At 34.0% G+C, this 23698-nt stretch overlaps 3 protein-coding genes across 3 annotated transcripts in view; all 3 read right to left on the reverse strand.

Annotated features, from left to right (window-relative positions):
• myo5ab (myosin VAb) overlaps positions 1-12530 on the reverse strand; it is a 26387-nt gene extending 13857 nt beyond the window's left edge. Inside the window, exons 1-20 of the mRNA XM_073831567.1 lie at positions 12504-12530; positions 12042-12152; positions 11267-11438; positions 10209-10353; positions 9948-10104; positions 9719-9862; positions 9548-9629; positions 9246-9353; positions 7340-7446; positions 6994-7259; positions 6824-6905; positions 6594-6734; positions 6381-6506; positions 6225-6308; positions 5735-5869; positions 3498-3595; positions 3334-3420; positions 2308-2416; positions 1882-2093; positions 1240-1396 (exon numbers count right to left, since the gene is read on the reverse strand). Coding sequence (XP_073687668.1) covers positions 1240-1396; positions 1882-2093; positions 2308-2416; positions 3334-3420; positions 3498-3595; positions 5735-5869; positions 6225-6308; positions 6381-6506; positions 6594-6734; positions 6824-6905; positions 6994-7259; positions 7340-7446; positions 9246-9353; positions 9548-9629; positions 9719-9862; positions 9948-10104; positions 10209-10353; positions 11267-11438; positions 12042-12152; positions 12504-12530 — 2550 coding nt within the window. The remainder of the gene's footprint in view (positions 1-1239; positions 1397-1881; positions 2094-2307; positions 2417-3333; positions 3421-3497; positions 3596-5734; positions 5870-6224; positions 6309-6380; positions 6507-6593; positions 6735-6823; positions 6906-6993; positions 7260-7339; positions 7447-9245; positions 9354-9547; positions 9630-9718; positions 9863-9947; positions 10105-10208; positions 10354-11266; positions 11439-12041; positions 12153-12503) is intronic.
• Positions 12531-17648: 5118 nt separating this feature from the next.
• arpp19b (cAMP-regulated phosphoprotein 19b) lies at positions 17649-19978 on the reverse strand. Its single transcript, XM_073832105.1, has 3 exons — positions 19825-19978; positions 18604-18726; positions 17649-18530 (listed from the first exon to the last, which is right to left on the reverse strand). Exons 1-3 carry the CDS (start codon positions 19861-19863, stop codon positions 18360-18362), a joined length of 333 nt encoding a protein of 110 aa, XP_073688206.1. The 5' UTR covers positions 19864-19978; the 3' UTR covers positions 17649-18359.
• Positions 19979-21425: 1447 nt separating this feature from the next.
• On the reverse strand, positions 21426-23672 carry bet1l (Bet1 golgi vesicular membrane trafficking protein-like). The gene is made up of 4 exons (XM_073832104.1): positions 23463-23672; positions 23136-23221; positions 22049-22105; positions 21426-21960 (listed from the first exon to the last, which is right to left on the reverse strand). Exons 1-4 carry the CDS (start codon positions 23482-23484, stop codon positions 21793-21795), a joined length of 333 nt encoding a protein of 110 aa, XP_073688205.1. The 5' UTR covers positions 23485-23672; the 3' UTR covers positions 21426-21792.
• Between the last annotated feature and the right edge of the window lie 26 nt (positions 23673-23698).

The following is a 23698-nucleotide window of genomic DNA, read 5'->3' on the forward strand; positions in this document are numbered from 1 at the left end:
TCATAGATCTATCGAAACCCACAAAAATATTTTAAAGATTAGTAAGTTTAATATATATATATATAAAATCATCATTTATTGGGTATATGCAATTGAGAGATGGCTGTTTGAATACCATGTTCAGTTTATGAAAATGGTATTGAAATATTTTTTTTATTTTTTCTGTCATTGTTTTTAAAAGTATCTTTTTTAGTTATTTAAAAAGTGAAGCTAAAAAAAAAAAAAAAAAAAAAGATTTTTGTAAATTATGAAACTTTACTTAAAAAAAAAAAAATGTATCCTGCATTCTCATGTAGGCCTATGTTTTAGTCCATTGGCTGATTTGAACTAAATAAATTTATGATCAGGAAATACTCCTGTGTCCCTCTTTCGCAAATATGCTGAGTAGATAGACCCCATCATTTTGAGGTAAATGTGTTCAAAAGCATGACAAATCTGTATGCAACTTTAAAGAATGTCACAACCAAACACCATTTTTCTATAATTAAACACTTTTTTGGGAGTTTATCCACAACATTTAGTTTTTATGTGTACAACTGTTCAGAACTGTGCTAGTTAACCATGTGCTGATTTGCATCTTTAAACTAGATACAAAAGTATCTACAGTTCTTACTACGGAAATATTTTGTGGTTTTGGGAGTAACATCTTTGTTTTTTTGGGTGTTCTCCCATAAAATTGTCCCTACCAAAATGGTCTAGACCAAAACAAGTCATCAAAAGGCAACAAATAACCCTCATATTTGGGGAAAATAAACAATTTTAGTACCGTTTTGCACATTTTTTGTATTTTAATATGTTTTAGTGTTTTAGTATGCAAGTTAATATTCTTTAATGTGATTCAGTTGCTACGAAAGCATTACTGTCACTAGTGAAAATGTGCAGTTGCTACCGAAACATGGGATGTTTTGTCAAAAATAAAGTAAACTGAATTATCAACTAAGGTGTTATTATGGTTCACTAATGAATCCTTAACTTTGAAATCAGTATGATCAACCTTTTGCCTTTTACAAAGAATAATTTGATTCAAAATACAACAAATCTCATAAATCACAATTGAAATACTGTTAAAATTAACACTGTTATTGATTTACCTATGAAAAACTTTTGAATAAAATGCCCTTTAAATTAATGAGAATTAGCATTTCTCTGTACTAAGAAATAGCTGGTACTCATTTCTAAAAGCCTCATTCTTTTTTATCTTTAACTGCTCTGCTTTACCACAAAAACTTATCCACATACCCGATGGTACTCCAGTCTGGCTGTATAGCCACGCAATAACCTCTGAATGAGAACCGCTGCTGCTTTCTGTCGCAGGAACTGTCGTCTGGCTGCCCACATGCGCGTGCACTTCTGAAAGATCACTGCGGCCCGTGTCCTTCTCAGTGTCTTGCACAAGCTAAACAAAGGTAGATAAAACACACTCTTATTTTAGTTTCAAAGCAGTAACTGACTTACAATTCGTCTCAATTTCACAGCAAATCTAAAACATTTGAGACCCTGGACCTCAAAAGCTTTCCATTGATGTATGGTTTGTTAGGACAGGACAATATTTGGCTAAGATACAACTATTTGAAAATCTGAGGGTGCAAAAAAAATCTAAATATTGAGGAAATCGCCATTAAAGTTGTCAAAATAAAGTTCTTAGCAATAGATATTACTAATCAAAAAGTACGTTTTTATATATTTATGGTAGGAAATTAACAAAATATCTTCACAGAACATGATCTTTATTTAATATCCTAATGATTTTTGGCATAAAAAAAAAAAAGTAATAAAATAAAAGTTGACCCATACAATGTATCGCTGGCTATTGCTACAAATATAACGTGCTACTTATGACTGGTTTTGTGGTACAGGGTCACATTTGTGAATTTGACGCACCATCGAGCCTGGTGTCCTCTCGTGTATCTCTGCAAGGTAATGGCCGCTTGGCGAATACGCAGGTATTTCTTCCGGGCAAGCCAGCAACGGATGGTTTTTTGGATTTGGATGCAGGCTGTACGGAATTTATCGGCCCTCAGCTTTTCTAGGTAAGCCACCTGTCCAGCCCGGAAGAAGATCTTTGTTTTTCCAAACTGGTATTTATCTTTGTTCTGCATGGAGGGAACAATGACTGTTTACAAAAAACATCTTAAACCAACCTAAACTGGTTTTAAGTGTCTGAGCATGGTCATGCTGATCTTTTCGCAGGTTTAGAGGGATTTTGGGCACTTTTTGACTGAGAGATCAGCCTTAACCCAACCTATACATGCTCTTTGTACAAAAAAAAATTACAAATGCTTATGTTTAGAAAGAGAAGTGTGGTACCTGCACAAGCCGCTCTAGGACACTCTGGCAGGTCAACTTCCTGTCTGAGAGGATTTCTTTCTGCCTCATTAGAACACGGTAGCGGCTGAAGAACTCTGGATAAGTCCACCTGACCAGAGAGAGATAAAGATGTATTTAAAACACAAACAGATTCCAAAGTTAAAGGGAACCCTGGGTATTATGACGGCTTAATATAACACAAATGATGTCTCTTAATAAAATATGTAGTAGAAAACTCATGAAAGATCTTTGTCATGTAAGAAATCCACTTTGTTTTTAATACACATTTTGGACTATAAGGGTGCCATTATTTAGATGATGTGAAACATTGAGCTACTGCCGCTTACCTCTTACTATTTTTACCGCAGCACAACTCAGAAAACACAAAATTTAGAAAACAAAATACTGATACAATGCCACATTGTGCAGCTTTTCTTGTAGTTTTCAGTCGATAGGCAACAAGAGAAGCGAAATCTTCACTGCTTTCATAGCAATGAGAAGAGGAGAAAAGAATGGGAAGCCTATTGACGAATAAAACTTCCCAAAGACATGCGTCTATGTTCTCTGCACTTTAGCCCTGATGCTTTTAGTAGACCTCAGCTACTGAAAGAGCTTACAAAAGACAGAGACAAGAAATGCTAGATACAATCCTGGCAGGATATAAACACGTCGACGCTTGTCTTCAAACTGCAGTCACTGAAGTGGTTTCTCAGCTCGGATTTCACTCGATATACGGGGTGTTTAGACTCCTTGTGGGGAAAAAATCGATGGTATGGCATTTGGTTTAAGCCTATGCTTATATCCATCGCCACCTGTAAGCTCTTTCAGTAGCTGTGGTCATCCTATCAGTATTTTAGTTTCTGAATTGTGTAGTTTTTATTGAGGTAAAAATAGCAACAGGTTGCGCCACTAGCTCACTGAGTGCAACCGTTTCACGTCACTGAAATAATGCCCATAGTCCAAAATATCTATGAAAAACGGTGTTAATTTTTTAAATAATGGATATGCGAGTTACTGAATTAGCACCTGGAAGGAAAGCCTGCGGCTGAGATACGAATGGTCTCGAGGACTCCACACGCTCTGAGCTGCTGAATGGCTCGATGAGGGTCCATCCTAGAGACAGAAAGAGAAGACACTATAGTGGCCCATATTACATAATGCTGGATTATCTCTGAACTCGGCTTACTGACATGAAGGGGGCTTTAACGTCATTTGGCTTGATGCAGCGCACATAGTGTGGGGTGGTGGCGTTCAGCGTGTTCATAAGCAGGTGCAGAGAGTTTCGGAACTTAAACGGGAGGAAGGAAAGAATCAGACAAATGACATTGTGATTTTCTGTGAAGAGCTTTGGGTGGATAATAGTTTCAATAGAGCACGATAAGTGAACGACTGCCCACTTTTTCCACATTTGGTTATGGAAGCATTTTTCCCCATTTATATTTTCCATGATTTAAGTAGTAAGCCTATGGGTGAGACTTCTGGTTCATTAACCGCTATAGGGAAATAATGAGAATAACAACAACTTGCAGTAAACAGTTTGCACTACAAGCCAGTGTGTTTACAATTAAGGTAATACATTTAAATTATATTGTAAGACACACCAATTTGGAATATGAAGCAGCAAAACAAGCTGTTTTGTACAGCTAAAAATAGCTGGATGTGGATAAGACCGGAAGCCAGACCCATAAAATTTACAAATGGCTGCACCTGCTCTTTTGGGAACAAAAATGTGGATAGAAGAGGTACTCTAAAAGACTGTGGTCCACATCTTTTGAGACAATGCACTACAATTCCATGATGCATTGCTAATGACGCAATGGAATCAAATACAATAAAACAAAATAAACTACAAATTTATTATCACACATTTGAGGCTAGAGTTTTTTCATTTTGGTGAAACAAGTCTCTTATGCTTATCAAGGCTGCATATTTATTTGATTAAAAATACAGTAAACACAGTAATATTGTAAAACTGTATCATTATTTTAAATATTGTTTTCTATTTTAATATATTTTAAAATGTAATTTAATATGCTAATTTGGTGCTCAAGAAACATTTTTTTTTATTACCAATGTAGAAAACCAGGATTCTTTCATGAACAGAAATTCAAAAGAACAGCATTTATGTGAAATACACTCGCAGTCAAAAGTTTTTAAAGTTCTGTAAAGAAGTATTTTCTGCTCACCAAGCTTGCATTTATTTGCTCCAAAGTACAGCAAAAACTTATTTTGAAATATTTTTACTAAAGTAACTTTTTCAATTTGAATATATTTTAAAATGTAATTTATTCCTGTGATCAAAGCTAAATTGTCAGCATCATTACTCCAGTCTTCAGCGTCACATGATCCTTTAGAAATCATTCTAATACATAGATTTTTTTAAAAAGTTTATTATATTGATATTATCAATATTTGAAACAGTTGAGAGAAAAAAGAAATCTGGATTTTTTTGATGAAAAGAAGATCCAAAGATCAGCATTTATCTGAAATTAAAAAAAGCTTTTGTAACAGTATACACTATACCATTCAAAAGCTTGGAGTCAGAATAATGTTTTGGGACAGGGGAAAGAATTTATAGAAATTAATACTTTTATTTAGCAAGGATTTCTTTAAATTGATCAAAAGTGATGATAAAGACATTTATAATATTACAAAAGATTTCTATTTTAGATAAATGCTCTTCTTGAACTTTCGATTCATCAAAGAAACCTGAAAAATTCTACTAATCCTAATTATGCTGTTTTCAATATAATAATAAAAACATATTTTGAACAGCAAATCTGAATATTAGAATGGTTTCTGAAGGATCATGTGACTGGAGTAATGATGCTACAAAGTCAGCTTTGAAATCAGGTATAAATGACATTTTAAAATATATTCAAATAACAAAAAACAGTTATTTTAAATAGTAAAAATATTTCAAAATTTTACTGTTTTTGCTGTACTTTAGATAATAAATGCAGGCTTGACGAGCAGAAGAGACTTCTTTGAAAAAACAAAACAAAAAAAAAACATTAAAAATCTACTGTTCAAAAACTTTTGACTGGTGGTGTATAATTTTTTGCAACAATGTAAAATTCTTTATTGTCACTTCCGACAGGATGCATCAATTTAATGCATCCTTGCTAATTAAAAGTTTTTTTTTTTATCTTATCCAAACATTTTAATATATTTGACTATTAAACAGTTTTTTGTTGTTGTTTTATTTGTATATAACAACTTCTGAGCTCACAATCATGGGAATAAACGTCTTTGCATACGGAGTCGAAATCCTCACATGTTAAAAGTGAGGATTTTCTGCGTTTTTCACATCCGAAAAAACACAGGAAAATTTCGGCCTCAATGTGCAAGGACCTTTACTGTAGCAACTGAAAAAGAGAAGAATACATAACAGTTATAGATTTTGTCTTTGTTGGTCAACTCTAACCTGCAGTCCAACCGATTTCTTGTGCTCCCTAAAAGACTGGGCGGACCGTCCAACCTTTGCACGACCAGATGGTGCTTTGGTGCTCGGAGCTGCAGGTGTTTCCTCATCCTGGAAGAGCTCAACCAGCAAGGCGAACTGTGAGAAAACAACAGAGCAATATGCTTTCTGTGCCAATTACACTCAAGACCAGGGGTTCACAACTGGTTACCTGCATTTAAAACTAATCTATGACCTGAAGCCTGGGTTGCAACTTACCAGATAAAAAAACCTGTCTAGGAATCCATAAAAATGTGTTCATGAACCAAACAGCAGGTGGCGATAATTATCTCAAGACATGTTGTATCATAACTCTATTTTAAAATCATTGAGGGAGTAGAGAATAACATTTCGCAAGCTCAAACACGTTCCTGGCTCTTATTTCGACTCTGTAGAGCACAGCTGAATTTCTGTGTCAGAAAAATGTTAGTGAGCTATGCTGAGGCGAACACACCTTACTAGCCTTCAGCACATTAATTTGTTCTTCATTGACCGTGTCTTTATTTTTCTCCAGAAATCCATCACACTGGTATTCAACCTAAAACAGAAAGAGATAAAATGGGATAAACCTCTTGTATGACCACATAGGAGCATATTTTACTCCATGTACCTTGTCTGCGAAGTGTAGTATGATGAAGGCTTTGTTAGACATGCGCGGCTTCTCAAAGTGAGAGCTTTTCTTTAGGTGAGTGTTGTACAGCTTTTGCGCCCATGATTCATCTGAACCTTTTGGCATCTGAAAGCATCAAATAAAAAAATCTGAGATGCTCATTAAAAAATATGATAATTGCATAGCAATTAGAGTTTTAATAACAATTTTTACAGTGCATTCTTCATCTAAAAGATCTAGCAAGCCCATCTTGGCCTCGATCAGGCTGATGCACGGCTGGTTGTCGTAGAAATCGATGAGCGTCCATGGTATCTGCTCCTTCATGTACTCCTCCTGCTCCAGTTTGAACACGTGCTGGAGGGGAAATGCTTTCTGTGAGTCGTGATGTGCTTGGACATGACAGATCATTTTGTGAATGCTGGAGCATGTTTGAAAATGCTGACCATGTTGAACTGCTGCTGGAGCTTCTCGTTGGCGTAGTTGATGCAGAACTGCTCGAAGCTGTTCACCTCGAACGTCTCAAACCTGGGCACAACAGTTCACCTCATTTTCAACTGCAACTGTATTTGATCATCAACAAAGTATGAAGATGAAATAATAGCACCTCACCCACCCATAGATGTCTAGGACGCCGATGAACGAGTGCGGTTTGGAGGAAGTGCTCAGGGCCTTGTTGACCTGGTCGACAATCCATGAGAAAAGCTTGGCGTAGATGTGCTTTGCAAGAGCGTCACGGCCGTTTATGGCTTCCAGTTGGGTAACAGGCTTATTTAGAGTTTCTGTGGCAGTTTTTAGTTTTTTATGGCACAGCCAGTGAGCCATGGACTCGTACGACACCTCAGTGAGTTCACAAAACACTGCCAGGTGGCCGCTTTCATCCTGGACACCAAAGTGAGGAATCAATGAAAATGCAAAAAGTGTATTAAACCATTTATTCTTGCATTCTCAATGTAACTTACAGAGATGGCACAACTAGATGATCCTCTCTCTTTCACTTCCACATTCCCTAGATGAAGAATGGCTGACAGGATTTGGAATAAACCCATTTGGTGTACCTCAGTAATTCCTGGAATCAGCAGATATTGGCACGTTTGTGGTTGAACGACTACATTAAGAGTATGTGAAGAAGCTTTAAAAGCATTTAGCTTGAGGAATCTAATTGTTCTTGATATTTTCAGATAAAAGAGCTTTATGTACTATGAAAACATACTTTAAATTCTTCCATGTTTACACATCAGCTATTGCTACTGGATGTTAAAAAAGCTGGCCAGTCATGGATAGATCAGTCATGGATAGATAATAAGAATAAAATTCAAAACTAATAAAAATAAATAAAATAAAGTAAAACAAATTCAATTAAATAAAACAAAATTAAATAAACAAAAATAATAAAAAAATAAATCAAATAAAGTGAAATCTAAATAAAATGAAATGAATATATAATAACAATTTTTAAAAAGGAACAAAAAATAAATCACAAAATAATAAAAATAAATAAATAAAGTGAAACAAATAAAATAAAACAAAATTTAACAATAAGAAAATAACAATTAAATAAAAGAATTAAAATAAAATACAAAACTCATAAAAATAAATACAATGAAGTGAAACAAATTAAATAAAAGGAAATAAAATAACAATTAAAAACTAACAAATAAAAGAAAATATAATTAAAGTAAAATAAATAAAAACAAAAATAATAAAAATCAATACATTAAAGTGAAATATAAATAAAATAAAACAACATAACAATTAAATAAAAAAGAAAAACAAATCACAGAAATAAAATAAAAAGAAATATATTTTTTGAATAAAAATGTAATGTAAAAAATAAAAAAGAACTAAAACAAATAAGAACACAAAAATAATAAAGTGAAAAAAATAAAATAAAACGAAATATCAAAATAAGAAAATAACAATTTAAATAAAAAAAAATTAAAAAAGAAATAAAAGAAGATACAAAAGAAATAAAATATAATAGTGAAACATAAATTAAAGGAAAAAACAATTAAATAAAATTAAACAAAATACAAAAATAACAATAATAAATAAAAAAGTAAACCAAATAAAATAAAACAAAATTAAATAATGTAAAAAAAATAATAAAATTAAAATAAATAAATAAAAAAAAAATCACAAAATAATAAAAAAAATAAAGTGAAATAAATAAAATAAAACAAAATATTAATAAAATAACAAAATGTAAAAAAAATAAAGTGAAACAAGTAAAATAAAATGAAATATATATATATATTTAATAAAAATTAAATGTAAAAAATTTAAAAAAAGAAAGAAAAAACATAAGAACACAAAAATAATAAAAAATAAAATAATAAAGTGAAACAAATAAAATAAAATGTTAAAAAAAGTGAAAATAAAATTTAAAGAAAAAAAGAAAACCAAAAAGAATTCAAAAATAAACTGAAGAGAAGCATAAAAAAAATTAAATAAAATGAAATGAAATGTAAAAATTAAAATAAAAAAAAAGAAAAACTAAAAGAATTCAAAAATAACAAAAATAAATTAACTAAAGTGAAGCGTAAATAAAATAGAGATGAAAAATAATTACATAAAAAAAGAATACAAATAAATAAAATAAAGTGAAACAAATAAAGTGAAATAAAATTACTAAAATAATAAAAAACAATACAACTGAGTTAAAATAACAAACATAATGCAATACAATTAATAAAATACAAAATAAACAAAAATACAAACAATATAAAACTAAAATGCATACAAAAATAAAACAAAATGAAACACATTAAAGCCCTTATACTTTTATCATTCTGATAATAAGTAAAGACAACAAATGAAAGACATATAGGAAACCACATGACACATGGCAAGGTAAGATATTTATACCCAGTAGTGAAAAGGCTTTCCTTGTGGCCTCCATCTCCTTCAGGTCATTCACTCCCTCGATGGTGGGACTTCTGCCTTGGTTAGTGTAGGGAAAGTCATCAGCGCTACCTTAAGAGAAAGACTGGTTACTGACGAAAAGGAGTCTATGGTGAACAGATTCACTTATTACAAAATATCAGCTGTAAGCTGACCTAAAACCTACAATAACAACATCTGCAACCCATTATAACCCAGCCAAATAAAAAATGCTGATGGTCTACTTGACTTTTCATTATAATCACAATGCAGAGTAGGCACCATACCTAACTTGAGAGGTTCAAATTCAGGTAAATGGGCACAAGCACAGAGCTGATAGAAGACGTGATAGTTCCTCTCCTCACTCGCCTAAAACAGAAAACAGAAACTGACCACTTTAGTTTAAGTCGAGTGATATTTCCAAGTATGTTGTAGAGACAAATGAGCTGAAGACCAACCTGAAACACCACTCGAGATTTTTCTAGAAGATACGTCCTCATGTTGGCTCCAATGATTTGGTGTTTCCCGTCAAATCCAATCTCAATGTACTTCCCAAAGCGACTGCTGTTGTCGTTTCTCGTCGTCTTGGCGTTTCCTATAGCCTACACACAGATGAAAACCTTAGTAGTTTCTTGGAAGAAATCTAGATCGGTCAGGTTAGTTAAAGACAGGTATCTGCTATCATACCTCCATTATGGGGCTGGACGCCAGCACTTTTTCCTCCACACTGGCCTCAGCAGAAGAGCCGCTGACTGTGGCGAAGTAACGCATGGCGTATTTGGCAGAAACGGTTTTCCCTGCACCAGATTCTCCGCTCACAATGATGGACTGATTCTTCTCGTCTCTTACATCAGAAAAACAGAGATAGCATTGTAATTGCCACAAACTATGAACATATTCTTAGATATATTTTGGATCTCCATTGCAAAAAAAGGAGTGTGCGCATACCTGGCCATCTGTTTAAAGGCCTCCTCTGACACGGCAAAGATATGAGGGTCCATATCACCCATGTTCTGCTCACTGTAAGCATTGATAATATCTGAGCCATAGATTTGAAGGCTTTCATATGGATTGATGGCAACCAGGATGATTCCTATTTTAAGTTTAAAACAATAAATAATTAGATTTCTGGAGACTTCTGGAGTTTTGGGTCAAAGGTCAGACTGAATTGCAATGCATTCTTTTTTATTTGCATACTGTATGCAAAACAGACTAATCTACGAACAGGAGTCCATAACTCCAAGTCTAATGAGCTGTGCAGTACAGATGACACAAACTTTGCTAGGCCATATTTTATGGTCTATAGTCACTAGTAATGGTCGGTTCACATGGGAGTTCCAAAGTCTACAAGTCAATGCTAAGAAATGATAATAAAATTAAATAAAGAAAATGTAATAAGTAATTAGAATTAAATAAAAACTTAAAAAGTAAAACTAACAGACTATCAAACAAAAACAGACTAGTCTTAGATATACTGTTTTTATATTGACATTGAACTGAATAGAAATATCTGATTTAGAGTTAAAGTCTACAGGTCAAATAAAACAAAATAAAATAAAATAATATAATAAAATAAAATCCAATTTAATTAATAATAATTTAAAATAAAATATAAAATAAATATGCCATTTAATAAAAAAAAATAATAATATATAAAATACATTTTGCAGTTTAATTAATAAGAATTGAAAAATAAAATAAAACATTTAATTAGTAAGTAATTTACAATTCAATATGTATTAAATATGTATTACTAAGTATTTTACAATTCAATTAAATAAATAACTTTAACTAGTAAACTAACAGACGATATATGAAACATAAACAGACTAGCCTCAGACAAGCTGCTTTCATATTGACACCGAACTAAACAGATAACAAACTAGCCACATACTGACATACATATCATACATATTGACAATGAAATGAATTGGAAAGTCTGATCTATGATTTTAATATATCTAATAAGCAATGTCACAGTCATCTGAGGTGTCAGTTTTGATTACCGCAGTAGGTGTAGATGAGTTTGGAGTCGGTGAAACGGACCCGGAGGTTGTGCAGCACAGCCGGTTCATGGAGGTAACTGAGAGCCGTGAGGTCATTCTCACCCACCAGGATGTCTGGGTTTCGAAGAGGAGGCAAAACACCACTTTTTGGGTCCAACTTGTACTCAAACTCCTGTGAAAAGATACTAGAGTTAGATCACTTAAAGTGAATCTACCTGTCTAATGTGAATCTAATCAGTCCTATAAACTTTCACAGTACTTGGAATTTTTTTTTTTGTCATGAGCTCTATTTTTATTGAACCCAGATTACTCCTTTAATGTTAAACTAACTAGTTCATTAGATCATCTCGTGCACACACGCAGCTTAAACGCAAGTTATATTGTGGGTAAAACATGCAAAAAGCTTTTAGTATCACTGACATACTCGCAGGAGATAAATTTACCTCAGGAAAACCACAAGCTAAACTAGATCTTTGGCCTAGTGACTGCACACCAGTTAAAAGTTAGACCAGTGGAAAAAAACAGAGGGAAAAGCAATGTTACTGAAATATGCTAGAATTGGATTCCACACCCATAATGTTTTCCACCAGTCTGACTCAACCTTGCCTCAAACTTGACTCAGTGCTGACTCAAGCAGTCCTCAAAAGTTTGAAACCACCTGGTCTGGTCAACTTTGTTTCATGTTTTACTTTCACACCCATGGATGGGTGAACTGGATCTTAACCTGTTACAGCACAGGTTAGGGTGTATTTGGAAAACTGTTTGACACTCTCACCGTCTCATCCTCCAGCTGTAGATGTAGGACGGTGTCTCCAGGCTTGTAGTCTTTAATGAGCTCTGCTGATCTCCACACCTCTGTGGTGTCTGGGATCCAGACTCGAGCAAACTGCAGGCAGTTCAAGTTAGTTTGAGTAGCATTATTTTATTAAATGCAATACAATTATAAAATGGTTTAATGTATCTAAATAATCGAATTGATAAAATGAATACAGTATATCACAGTATTTTACAGGAATTTAAAAATTATTCACATGCTTGGTGTTTATTTGTTTGAATGCTGTCCGCTGAATGTTTGATAAAACAAAAACAAACCCCTCCAAAGAATCCAATTCAACTCCAGTAGCTGTTTTAAAGTTCTCCACAAACCAAAGTGCTGTAAAATGTAAGGACTGTCTGGTACAATGTTGCACGTTTCCACTGCTCAGATGTAAAAGTAGCGGGGTTTAAACTCTCATACCTTCGAGTACAGCTCCGGCGCTGCCATTGGGCTCTGCCTGGACTCCCGTTACTTCAGAAACATCCCAACTCTCTGCGTCTGCTGCGAGTTAGAAAACAGACATTGAGAAACGCCAAAGTTTCTGCAATCTCTTGGCTGGTGGTGTGGAAGTGTGACAGCCGCCGGGGAAATACATTGAGTGGCACGGTTTAATAACTTCAAACGGTTTCCTATGGAAGAAGATGTATTTTTCCACCAGGGGGCGTTTGGTGGCTCCAAAAGCTGAATCCTCCATTGAGGTGTAGTTAAATCTCTAGATGTTTTTGTCTCACTGGAAACATGTGAACACACAATAGTGTAATCGTTTTATCCTGTTAATTATTAAGAAAAAACATCTGGCCTACAAATGAAAACTCGTGGAGGTATTTCTTATGTAAAGTAAAAACAATCAGATAGTAATCACAACCGTATATGATTGGTCCGACTTGATCACCGCTGAGAAAAGTAACAGGTACCACTTGACAACGGAACTAATTTGTTGAATGTACCGCTGACTGTGAAATCTAATATTACTTTATTGTCCACTTATGGGTCTGGCTTCTGGTCTTATCGGCTATTTCCAGGTATTTTAGCTGTACAAAACGGCTCGTTTTCCTGCTTGTAATTTTAAATTGATGTGTCTTAGTCTTACCATATTTAATTATGAACAGATTGGTTTGTAGTGCAAACAGTTTTACCATTTACTGCACGTTATTAGTCTCGTATTTAATGAACTGGAAGTCTCACCCATATAGGCTTACTTTCCACGTTGAAAAAATGGCATAAAGTAAAATATGATTTATATTTAACCTCCGGCCCACCGTACCCCACCATTTTCACATTTTATATTTATTCTTCCCGCTTGTTGTATTTCTATGTGCCAATCATCCTTCCCAGTTTCAAGTAAGCTGGGTATTGGTACTATCCATTATTTATACGTTTTGTTTTCTAGATTATTGTACGATTTATTTGCTTTTTTTTTTTATGTGACCCCGTACCACAAAACTAGTCATAAAGGTAATTTTGTTTTTTAAATTGAGATTTATACATAATCTTGAAAAACTATTAGATAGAACTATTTGAAAATCTGAAATCTGAGGGTGCAAAAATAATAAATAAATCAAAATATTGAGAAAATCACCATTTAAGTAGTCCAAATGAATACATTCCTAGCATCAAAAAGTAGGTTTTGAAATATTTGCTGTAGGAAATTTACAAAATATATTCATGGAATATGATCTTTACTTAATATCCTAATATTTTTTTGCATAAAAAAAAAACCCCGATCAATTTGCCCATACAATTTTTGCTATAAATATACCCATGCTACTTAAAGGGATAGTTCACCCAAAAATGAAAATTTGATGTTTATCTGCTTACCCCCAATGCATCCAAGATGTAAGTTACTTTGTTTCCTCAGAAAAACACAAACGAAGATTTTTAACGAAAACCGGTGCAGTCTGCCAGCCTTATCATGGCAGTGGATGGGCACCAAACCTTTAAAAGTAAACAAAAACATGCACAGACAAATACAAATCACACCCTGTGGCTCGTGATGATACATTGATGTCTTAAGACACGAAACGATCGGTTTTTGTGAGAAACTGAACAGTATTTATATCATTTTTTACCTTTGATACACAGCCACGTCCATCTGTAATGTGCACGAGTTTGGCATCAGTCACGTCACATGAGCACGCGCTCTGTCGTAGAATACGCAAACGCCGTAAGGGGAAATCAGTGAAAAGTCCCGGATGAGTTTGCGCAAACTAATGTAATCTTTTAGCTTTAAATCGGTTTAAACAATCAGGATACGCGCAAGTAATTACCATTTTGAATAGCCGCTATACCCACAATCTCTGTGCTCTGTGTAAACAATGAGTGTCGTATACATGCGACAGATCGCTTCCGGCGTTTGCGTATTCTACGACAGAGCGCGTGCTCATGTGACGTGACTGATGCCAAACTCGTGCACATTACAGATGGACGTGGCTGTGTATCAAAGGTAAAAAATTATATAAATACTGTTCAGTTTTTCACAAAAACCGATCGTTTCATGTCTTAGGACATCAATGTATCATCACGATCCGCAGGGTGTAATTTGGATTTGTCTGTGCATGTTTTTGTTTACTTTTAAAGGTTTGGTGCCCATCCATGTCCATGATAAGGCTGGCAGACTGCACCGGTTTTCGTTAAAAATCTTCGTTTGTGTTTTTCTGAGGAAACAAAGTAACCTACATCTTGGATGCATTGGGGGTAAGCAGATAAACATCAAATTTTAATTTTTGGGTGAACTATCCCTTTAAGACTGGTTTTGTGGTGAAGCCGATTACTCCTTGTTTAAAGTTGATAATATCCACCTTTTTCTTTAACACAGAAGTAAGCCTATGAGTGAGACTTCCGGTTCATTAGCCGCTATTGGGAAATACCAGAAGCATAACAACATGCAGAAAATGTTAAAACTGTTTACACTTCAAACAAGTGTGCTCATAATTAAGATAATACATTAAAATAATATAGTAAGACACAAATTTGCTAAAGTGAGCAGCAAAACGAGCTGTTTTGTACAGCTAAAAACAGCTGGACGCAGAAGAGACCGGAAGCCAGACCCATTAAATTTACAAATGGCCGCTCCCTCTCTTACAAGAAGAAAAAAAGGTGGATTGCCGCCATAAAGAAACAAAAAAGAAGGGGTGAAAAGCCGTCGTGGCAATGAAAGACGTGAAAATGCTTTTCCCTATTATAATAAGGTAGAGAGACATAAGGTATTTGCCTACTTCAAATGTATTTGTTTATACCGATATTCTCTACCGCTGCTGTAAGGACTAGTTTGTTCAACATTTTTTGCTTTGGCCATATTAGTCACCTGAAAAGAAACTACAAGAATCAATGGTGTGAAAACAGCATCATACATTATGTATGTCTCTCCGAATGCGAATTTGTTGTTTGTAGATCTGTCTACTGCCGGAAGCTGTTTGTTCTTCCTCTTGCCTTTGGTTATATTAGAGTCACTTACAAAAAATCACAATGGCAACGAATTGCGTGGAAACAGTGACTGAACTCAGATGTACTTAAAACAATGGATCAAGCTTGACTAGACATTAACAGTGAATTAACTGGAACCGAACCAATGCAGAAAGATTCTCTGTAGTAGTATATATCAATGTAGTAGTATGTAGAGTAAATATCAATAATTATGAAAAAATTGTTTAACTTTTGACTTGTTGTCGCAAAGGGACACCAAAACGTTTGAAAGGGGCAGGGCCACTTGTAGTAAAATGCCTATAACTCCCGAACGGAATGAGATATCTCTGCCAAACTCAGATGTGTAAGATCCACCATAATACACTATAAGACGAGGGGGGAAAAAACACAAAAATGGTTATAACTGCACAATCATTTGTCCTATGAAGATGGAAATCTGTGTGCAAAGTCTTGGTCTGAAGTACCACAAGTGTCTACATGGACACCTGTTAGACAAGGTTAACGAAAAAATGTACCCTTTGTGAAGCTATAACTGGGTTGTTTAGAAAAGGGGCCTGTCCGAATGTACCCAAAATCCTATAAAACCTAAAAGAAATCTCAAAACTTCACGAAACCTGCTAAGCACATGCGACAGATGCATGTAAAGTTTTAAGGAGATTGGACCACAGCTGGCACTATAAAAGTCATAACCATTAAAAAAAATCTAAATATTTCTTTGGTAATTAACCTGGATTTGCCAAAAAAGTTTTTAAATTTTTTTTGAAAATCATGGTTAAAAGCTTGCTAAATAAATCTTTTTCATGTGCTTAATCTGGGCCTCCTCATTAAGGGGTCACACTTGGCTCCCTCGCGGTCAAAAGTGACCGAAGCCTTAAAAAGTAACTTTTTCTTTTCTTCAGGAAAATCAATTAAATACATTTTTGTTCAATAATATTTTGTAATTATTATTTAGAATTTTGAGCATTTTTTATGAATCTATGCAATATTTATACAGTTTTAATGAGCATTTTTTTCCCACTAGAATTATATTTTATATTATATTTTTTAATTTAATTATGTATTTATTATTTTTCAATAAATACATTTCACATTAAAATAGAGTAAAAGCATTTAAAATCCATTTTTTTAAGTGAAAATTGCACCATCTAGTGGCATAAAAAATAAAAACTTGTGTAATGCCATGTAAACTCCTGTATCTCCCTATATACATATATACAGGGGCTTTGGGATTCCTATTGTTTTTTTTTGTTTTTTTACTGTTTCTTCATTTTAATAGGCTTTGCATTTAGAAATATATTCAGACATTCTGAAAGATTACTTTTGGCAAGGTTTAGATTTTTTTTGATTGGATAAATATCAGGTTTTGCATTTTTCTGCTTATTTCTGTGTGTGTGTGTGCGTGTGTGTGTCAGTTCTGTACTTTTGTTATTTTAGAGTGTCAGTCCTTGCTTGCTGAACACTTCTTTTCAGCACAGTGGCTGATTTGTAGCTTGTATTACCAAAAGATTATCTGAATTATCACATTTTTTCATATTTCCCATTCATTTCCTATGTCGGTCATTTTTGACCGCGAAGGAGCCAAGTGTGACTAATTTTTTTTTGACCCTTTAACATATCCGAATCATGTCACTGATTTTTTTTTTTTTGTACTCACATAGCTAATGCAACAAAAGTCACCAAGTGTCATCTCATTCTGATGAAGCTACGATTTTTAAAAATTCAAAACATAAAATTTTTCGGTCAAAAATGACCGAAGAGGCCCAGAGGGTTAAATGTCTTAAAGCATTTAAACCTCGATAACCGCTGCTTGCAGCTGTATTTTTTCATGCATTATGTTAATTATGAGCACATTGGTTTCTAGTGCAAACAGTTTTACCATTTACTGCATGTTGTTATTCTTCACTATTTCCCTATAGCGCCTAATGAACTGGAAGTCTCACCCATAAGCTTACTAGGTGTACTAAAGTGATTCAGGATAAGCTAAAAACATGGTTTAAAAATGGATTCATGATATACCCTCTTATTATACGATCTTTGTAAATTTTGAACACAAAAATAAATTACGGACTGCAACAATTTTAGCATTTCAGCAGCAAATCTACAACCTGTACGGCAAAGATGGAAAACTACTCGGTCACTCAGTACATGTGCAAAACTAGTTTATTTACAAAACAATGGCACAGTTGTGAGAGTAAACCTTTGTACAGCTCAGATAAACCATTTCAGGTGTACTGACAACAGAACCTAGAGAACCCACTGAAGAGTCAACACACTCCTCAGTGCAGGACAAAAACCTCGCCCGAGAGAAACTGACAGTTTTAAGGCCATTTTCATAATTAACAAGTAGGAGGCAAACAGCAAATCTCAACAAATGAACTTTGAAGAGCGCTTAGATATTCTTCAGCTCAATCAGCTAACATCGCCGAGGCCTTTTGTTTCTTTTAAGAGGCACAGTTTTGGCAAAAGAGGTGGATGTGATTATTATTTCAAGTCCAGTCTATTTTATCCATTCATGCAGGTCTTTTTTCAAGACAAGCAGAAAAAAAAAAGATCAAAAGTGATGAAAACAAAAAAACAGAAAAAAAGTAAAACCCTAAAATAACACACTGACCTGACTTAATGGGCCATGTTTAAACCTTGGCATTGATGTCGCTGTGTGATTAAATCCAAGTGCAATGGTAGCAGCAGTCATCAGTACATATACCCTTATTTATCAAAAACTTTATATTAAGAGTGTTTCTACAGGCTGGAGACAAAGAGAGTAAGAAAAGACAGAAAAAGACAAAACAATAAGGTTGAGGAAACATAATGGAGATGGAGACAGCAGGAATGGCACCGAGACACGAGTTCCCGTTAGACGGCGAGTTTGCTGGCCACCAGAGACTGTTTTCGCTGTGGCAGGTCCTGAGGGGTGGGAATGTGGTCTCCGGTTATCTCAGTCTTCTCCGCCGCTGCTGTCGGGAGCTGCTTGTTCTTCATCTTAGCTTTGGCCATGTTATAGTCACCAGAGTCAAAGTACTTTTGCTGCAAGGAATATAAGTGTTAATCATATGCAATCTATAGGCTCCACTTTTAAAATTCCCTATTAGAAACATACCCCTTTTTGTAGTCTTTTTCGCAAAAGATCTGATCCACCGGGTCTGGTCCCAAGATGGGGGTATCGGGCCTTCAGTTTGGCCTCCTCTGCCTTTTCTGGACTTACGACAGTGTCCTGCATCTCCTACAAAACCATTTGAAAACACAAATTCTTAAGCCTCAGGAAGCAGACTGATAGAGTCTAGAAAGCCGTTTTTCCCCTCAAATCATGTAAAACTGTTAAAGTTACACTACCATAAGTGTATGGTGTTTTTATGTTTTTTAAATAAGTCTTATCTGCTGATCAAGCCTGCATTTATTTGATCCAAAGAACAGCACATTTTGAAATATTTTTACTATTAAAAATAAAATGTAATTTATTATTGTGATTTCAAAGCTGAATTTTAGCATCATTACCCCAGTCACATGATCCTTCAGAAATCGTTCTAATATTCCAATTTGCTGCTCAAAAAACATTACTATTATTATTAGAATTTTTTTAGGCTTCTTGGATGAATAGAAAGTTGAGAAGAACAGCATTTATCTGAAACAAAAAATCTTTTGTAACATTATAAATGTCTTTATTATCACTTTTGATCAATTTAAAACATCCATGATAAATAAAAGTATTAAATCCTGCCTCAAAGCTTTTGAATTGTATAGTTTAATATAAGTATAAGATCTTTCTATTTATCAAAGCATCCTGAAAAAAATGACTCAACTGTTTTAAATATTGATGATGATGATAATAATAATAATAATAATAGTACTATGTTTCTTGAAAGGCAAATCAGCTTGTCAGAATGATTTCTGAAGGATCATGTGACACTGAAGGCCAGAGTAACGATGCAGAAAATGTAGATTTGATCACAGATATAAATTACATTTTAAAATATATTCAAATAGATAACGGTCATTTTAAATAGTAAAAATATTATACATTTTTAGTTTTATATACAAGTAAAATTTTACGCTACGTTACAATACGTTATCAGCATACAGTCTGTAAAATGGCTCTGCAAACACATAACACTGTTTGAAAAACCTATTAAAAATAACTTAAGTAGATGGGTTGTTTTATATTGTCTAACAGCTATAAACTGATTTAAACAGATTTATTTATATTATTATTATTATTATTATTTTACCATTAGATTGAAATGAGGCTTCCGTTACTGAATGAATACAATCTCATTGTCAGATGCGGAATGGCCTCATACAAAACGTGTTTGAATAAACAAACCTGCTGCTCCTCTGTGCTCGCCTCCACTTCACCGGACATCTGGACAAATTAAATGCAACAAAAACAAAAGAAAACAAAAGACAAAAACGAGACGTTTGGCTTTATTCGCCCTCAGAGAGCCGTCAGGCGAGACCGTAACCGACCGTCCGCTGCCGCCGTCTTGAAAATCCTAAATGTTCTTCCTCGAGAGAAACAGGACGCGGCTCACACATTCAGTATTGAGCGGCACCGCCACCTCGCCGACTGGAGGAGAACAGCGACATTAAAAAAAAATTAGATACAGTATATTAAATTAATATTCTGTCGTTAATTACTCACGGTCATGTCGTTCCAAACCCGTAAGACCTGCGTTTGTCTTCGCAACGCCAAGAGCTCTCCGATCTTCTATAGACAGCCACGGTCAAGGCACATAAATGTAGTAGAAACTATGTTAAAATAGTCCGTGTGACATCAGTGGATTTTTGTTGTGCAAAAAAATAAATTACAACTTTATTCAACAATGTTTGTTCTCCACGTCACCCTAGCACAATTTTGGAGAGTAGACTCATGCGTGTGCTTTCCTCTGAACGTTTTTGATTGAACTAAGCATTTAATGATATATTATGACATATAGATGTTTATGCAATAAATTAGAATTATGAAATGAGACAGTTTATTGAACCTTAAGACAAAATATTTAAAAACCAATCTAAACACATTTGCTTTTGTGTTTCGTGTTGTTGCATATTTTATACATCAGGCTTTTATGGCACATATATATCATATAAAGTGAGAAAGTATGTTTTACTGTATGTACACTGCTGTTTAAAAGTTTGGGACCAGTACAGTTTTTAACGTTTTTTTAAAGAAGTTTCTTATGCTCATCAAGGCAGCATTTATTTGTTTAAAAATACAGAAAGAAAAACTAACATTGTGAAATATTATTCCAACTTAAAATAACGGTTTTCTATTTTACTATGCTCTAAAATAGAATTTATTTCTGTGATGCAAAGCTGATTTTGATCCTTCAGAAATCATTCTAATATGCTGATTTATCATCAATGTTGAAAACATTTGTGCTATTTAATATATATTTTATATTTAAATGTATATTTATATATATTTTTGGAACAGGATTCTTTGATTAATAAAATGTTAAAAAGAACAGCATTTATTTAAAACAGAAATATTTTGATAGAAATTGATACTTTTATTCATTGTGTTAAATTAATAAAAAGTGATAGCAAACAAATAAGCAGTACATCTGTTTCTAACAATGATAATAAATCAGCATATTAGTGATTAGTGAAAACTCAATTAAAAAAAAAAAATGTAAAAATAAGTATGGACTTGAATAATTCCAGTAATGCTAATTTTAAAATATTACTAACACTACTAAAGTCATTCTTACATTTACTTTTTTTTTTAAATCAAAGAGTTTACATCAAAATGACACATGATCATTTATCATCATTTATACTAAAATTAAACCACTTTAATTTCTAGAAAAGTATCAAATAAATGTTATTTTATGTCATGACTGATTCTGAGGATCAGCTATATCCAAAATATGTTTAAATGAACATCACATAAGGATAGAAAAGCAAATTACAACAGAACCATTTGCATTAAAATCATTTTAATGTACATAATTATCAAAAAAGTGTTAGTTACATTTTCTTACAATCTACAATGATAGAAATATAAAGCATGAAAATAGCAAAAATAAGTTTTTAATTAATTTGAAATAAAACAGCAAATATTGGTCCACGGCATGTCTCTTTCACTGATGAATAAAAATATACACTGAATAGACAACTTCTGATAGTGTAAACAAAGGGTTTGCTTAAATAAAATTACATTTCCTCTTTTATAATAATGGAAAGACATCCGCTGCACTGAAATCTCCTCATGAGAGGATCAAACAGAGCATCCAAAAATATTCTCATAGAACTGAGAAACTGTTCTAAAACATTAGCAAACGACTCATTAGTTCTGGAGCCGTGACACCAGATAGTATAGCAGGAAGAACACCACAACCAAACCGATAGACACGTAACACAAGATCTTTCTGTTGTCTCGGCCCGATCGCACCATTGTGGAAAACCTCTTCACGCTTCCAGTCAACAAACCAGTTGCACTGAGAAAATTGGAGTCCTGAGTAAACAAGGATGTTAAACACATCATGAGTTACACCCATGTGCCAGCATTACAAATACAACATCAGCACTTTCAAAACACCAACCATGCCATCCAAGTAGCTGTTCTGTTCATCAGCCTCTTTGTCAATGTCATACGCCAGCTGTAAATGAGACCAAAGACATTTAAATGCAACAAAATGACATCGTATACAGTTCAAGTCAAAAGAGTCCCTTGTTTGTCCTGAACAGTTAAACTCCCCGCTGTTTCTGTTAAGAAAAGTCCCTTAGGTCCCACAAATTTTTTGGTTTTTCAGCATTTTTGTGTATTTGATCCCTTTCCAACAATGACTGTTTGATTTTGAGATCCATCTTTTCACACTGAGGACAACTGCGAGACATGTATGCAACTATTACAGATGATTTAAACACTCACTGATGCTTCAGAAGGAAAAAACCATGCATTAAGCTGGGGGGTGAAAACTTTTGAACAGAATGAAGATTTGTACATTTGTCTTATTCTGCCTAAATATCATTTTTTTAAATTTAGTATTGCCCTTCAGAAGCTGCAGAACACTTACATGTTTCCTAGATGACAAAATAAGTTAAATTTACCCTGATCTTCAAATTCCAAAAGTTTTTCACCCCCTGGCTCTAAATGCATTGTTTTTCCTTCTGAAGCATCAGTGAGCATTTGAACTGTCTGTAATAGAGGCATATGAGTGCCTTAGTTGTCCTCAGTGTGAAAAGATGGATCTCAAAATCATACAGTCATTGTTGGGGATTCAAATACACAAAAATGCTGAAAAACCAAAGAATTTGTAGGATTTTTTCTGAAGAACAGCAGGCAGTTTAACTGTTTAGGACAAACATGAGGAACTCATGAACAACTATCACTAAACAAAAAACATTATTTTTGGCAATATTATTCAGGTAACAACACAGTACTAAGAATCAAGCGTATGTAAACTTTTAAACGCGGCCATTTTTATAAATTCAACTATTATTTTTCTCTTGTGGACAATATGTAAACATCCTTTATGTGAAATATCTTACTCAGCTCAGTACTAAATAAAAAAAATAACATTCATTCTGTATGATCCCTCTTATTTTGCTATAATAATTCACATTTTGCACATTCTGTGAGGTGGATGTAAACTTTTGACATCAAATGTATGCAGAAGTCTGACTTACAGATTTGAGTCTAGAGACTTTACTAGCCAGATTTTCTGCCATCATCCTGTTTTCAGCATCTAGCATGTCATCCACAGCACCATGTCCTGTCAAACACAGAAAATTCACTGGTATTAAGACATTTTCAAATAAAGTAGATCATTGATTTCATATCTGACCACTTTCATTTTCAAGTTTCCTTGCACTGGCAACATCAACAATAAATAAATGTTATTTTTAGACTAGAAAGGCATCATGGTGTTGAAACATTATGTGGATATACTAACAAAATAGCTAGAATGAAAATACAACTGTATATTATGAAGAAAACTGCTACGTGTCACTTACCACGATTCCATGGATCAGCCATCTTTAAAGAGCTAATAAGCTAACAACCCAGAAAAAGACTCTAAAACACGATGAACAGCAACAAAAACTATTCGGTTTAACTGTAAACGACTTTTAAAACAAATACCACCACATATACGTTCAGTCAAATTGTTGACAACTGTAAACCAGCGAACATTTGTCTCGAAGCGAACCGCTTCACAGCAAACCAGCCTACAGTGTTAGCGCAGCGGTCG

The sequence above is a fragment of the Garra rufa genome, chromosome 25 (assembly GCF_049309525.1).
Source record: "Garra rufa chromosome 25, GarRuf1.0, whole genome shotgun sequence".
In the NCBI taxonomy this organism is placed as follows: domain Eukaryota; kingdom Metazoa; phylum Chordata; class Actinopteri; order Cypriniformes; family Cyprinidae; genus Garra; species Garra rufa.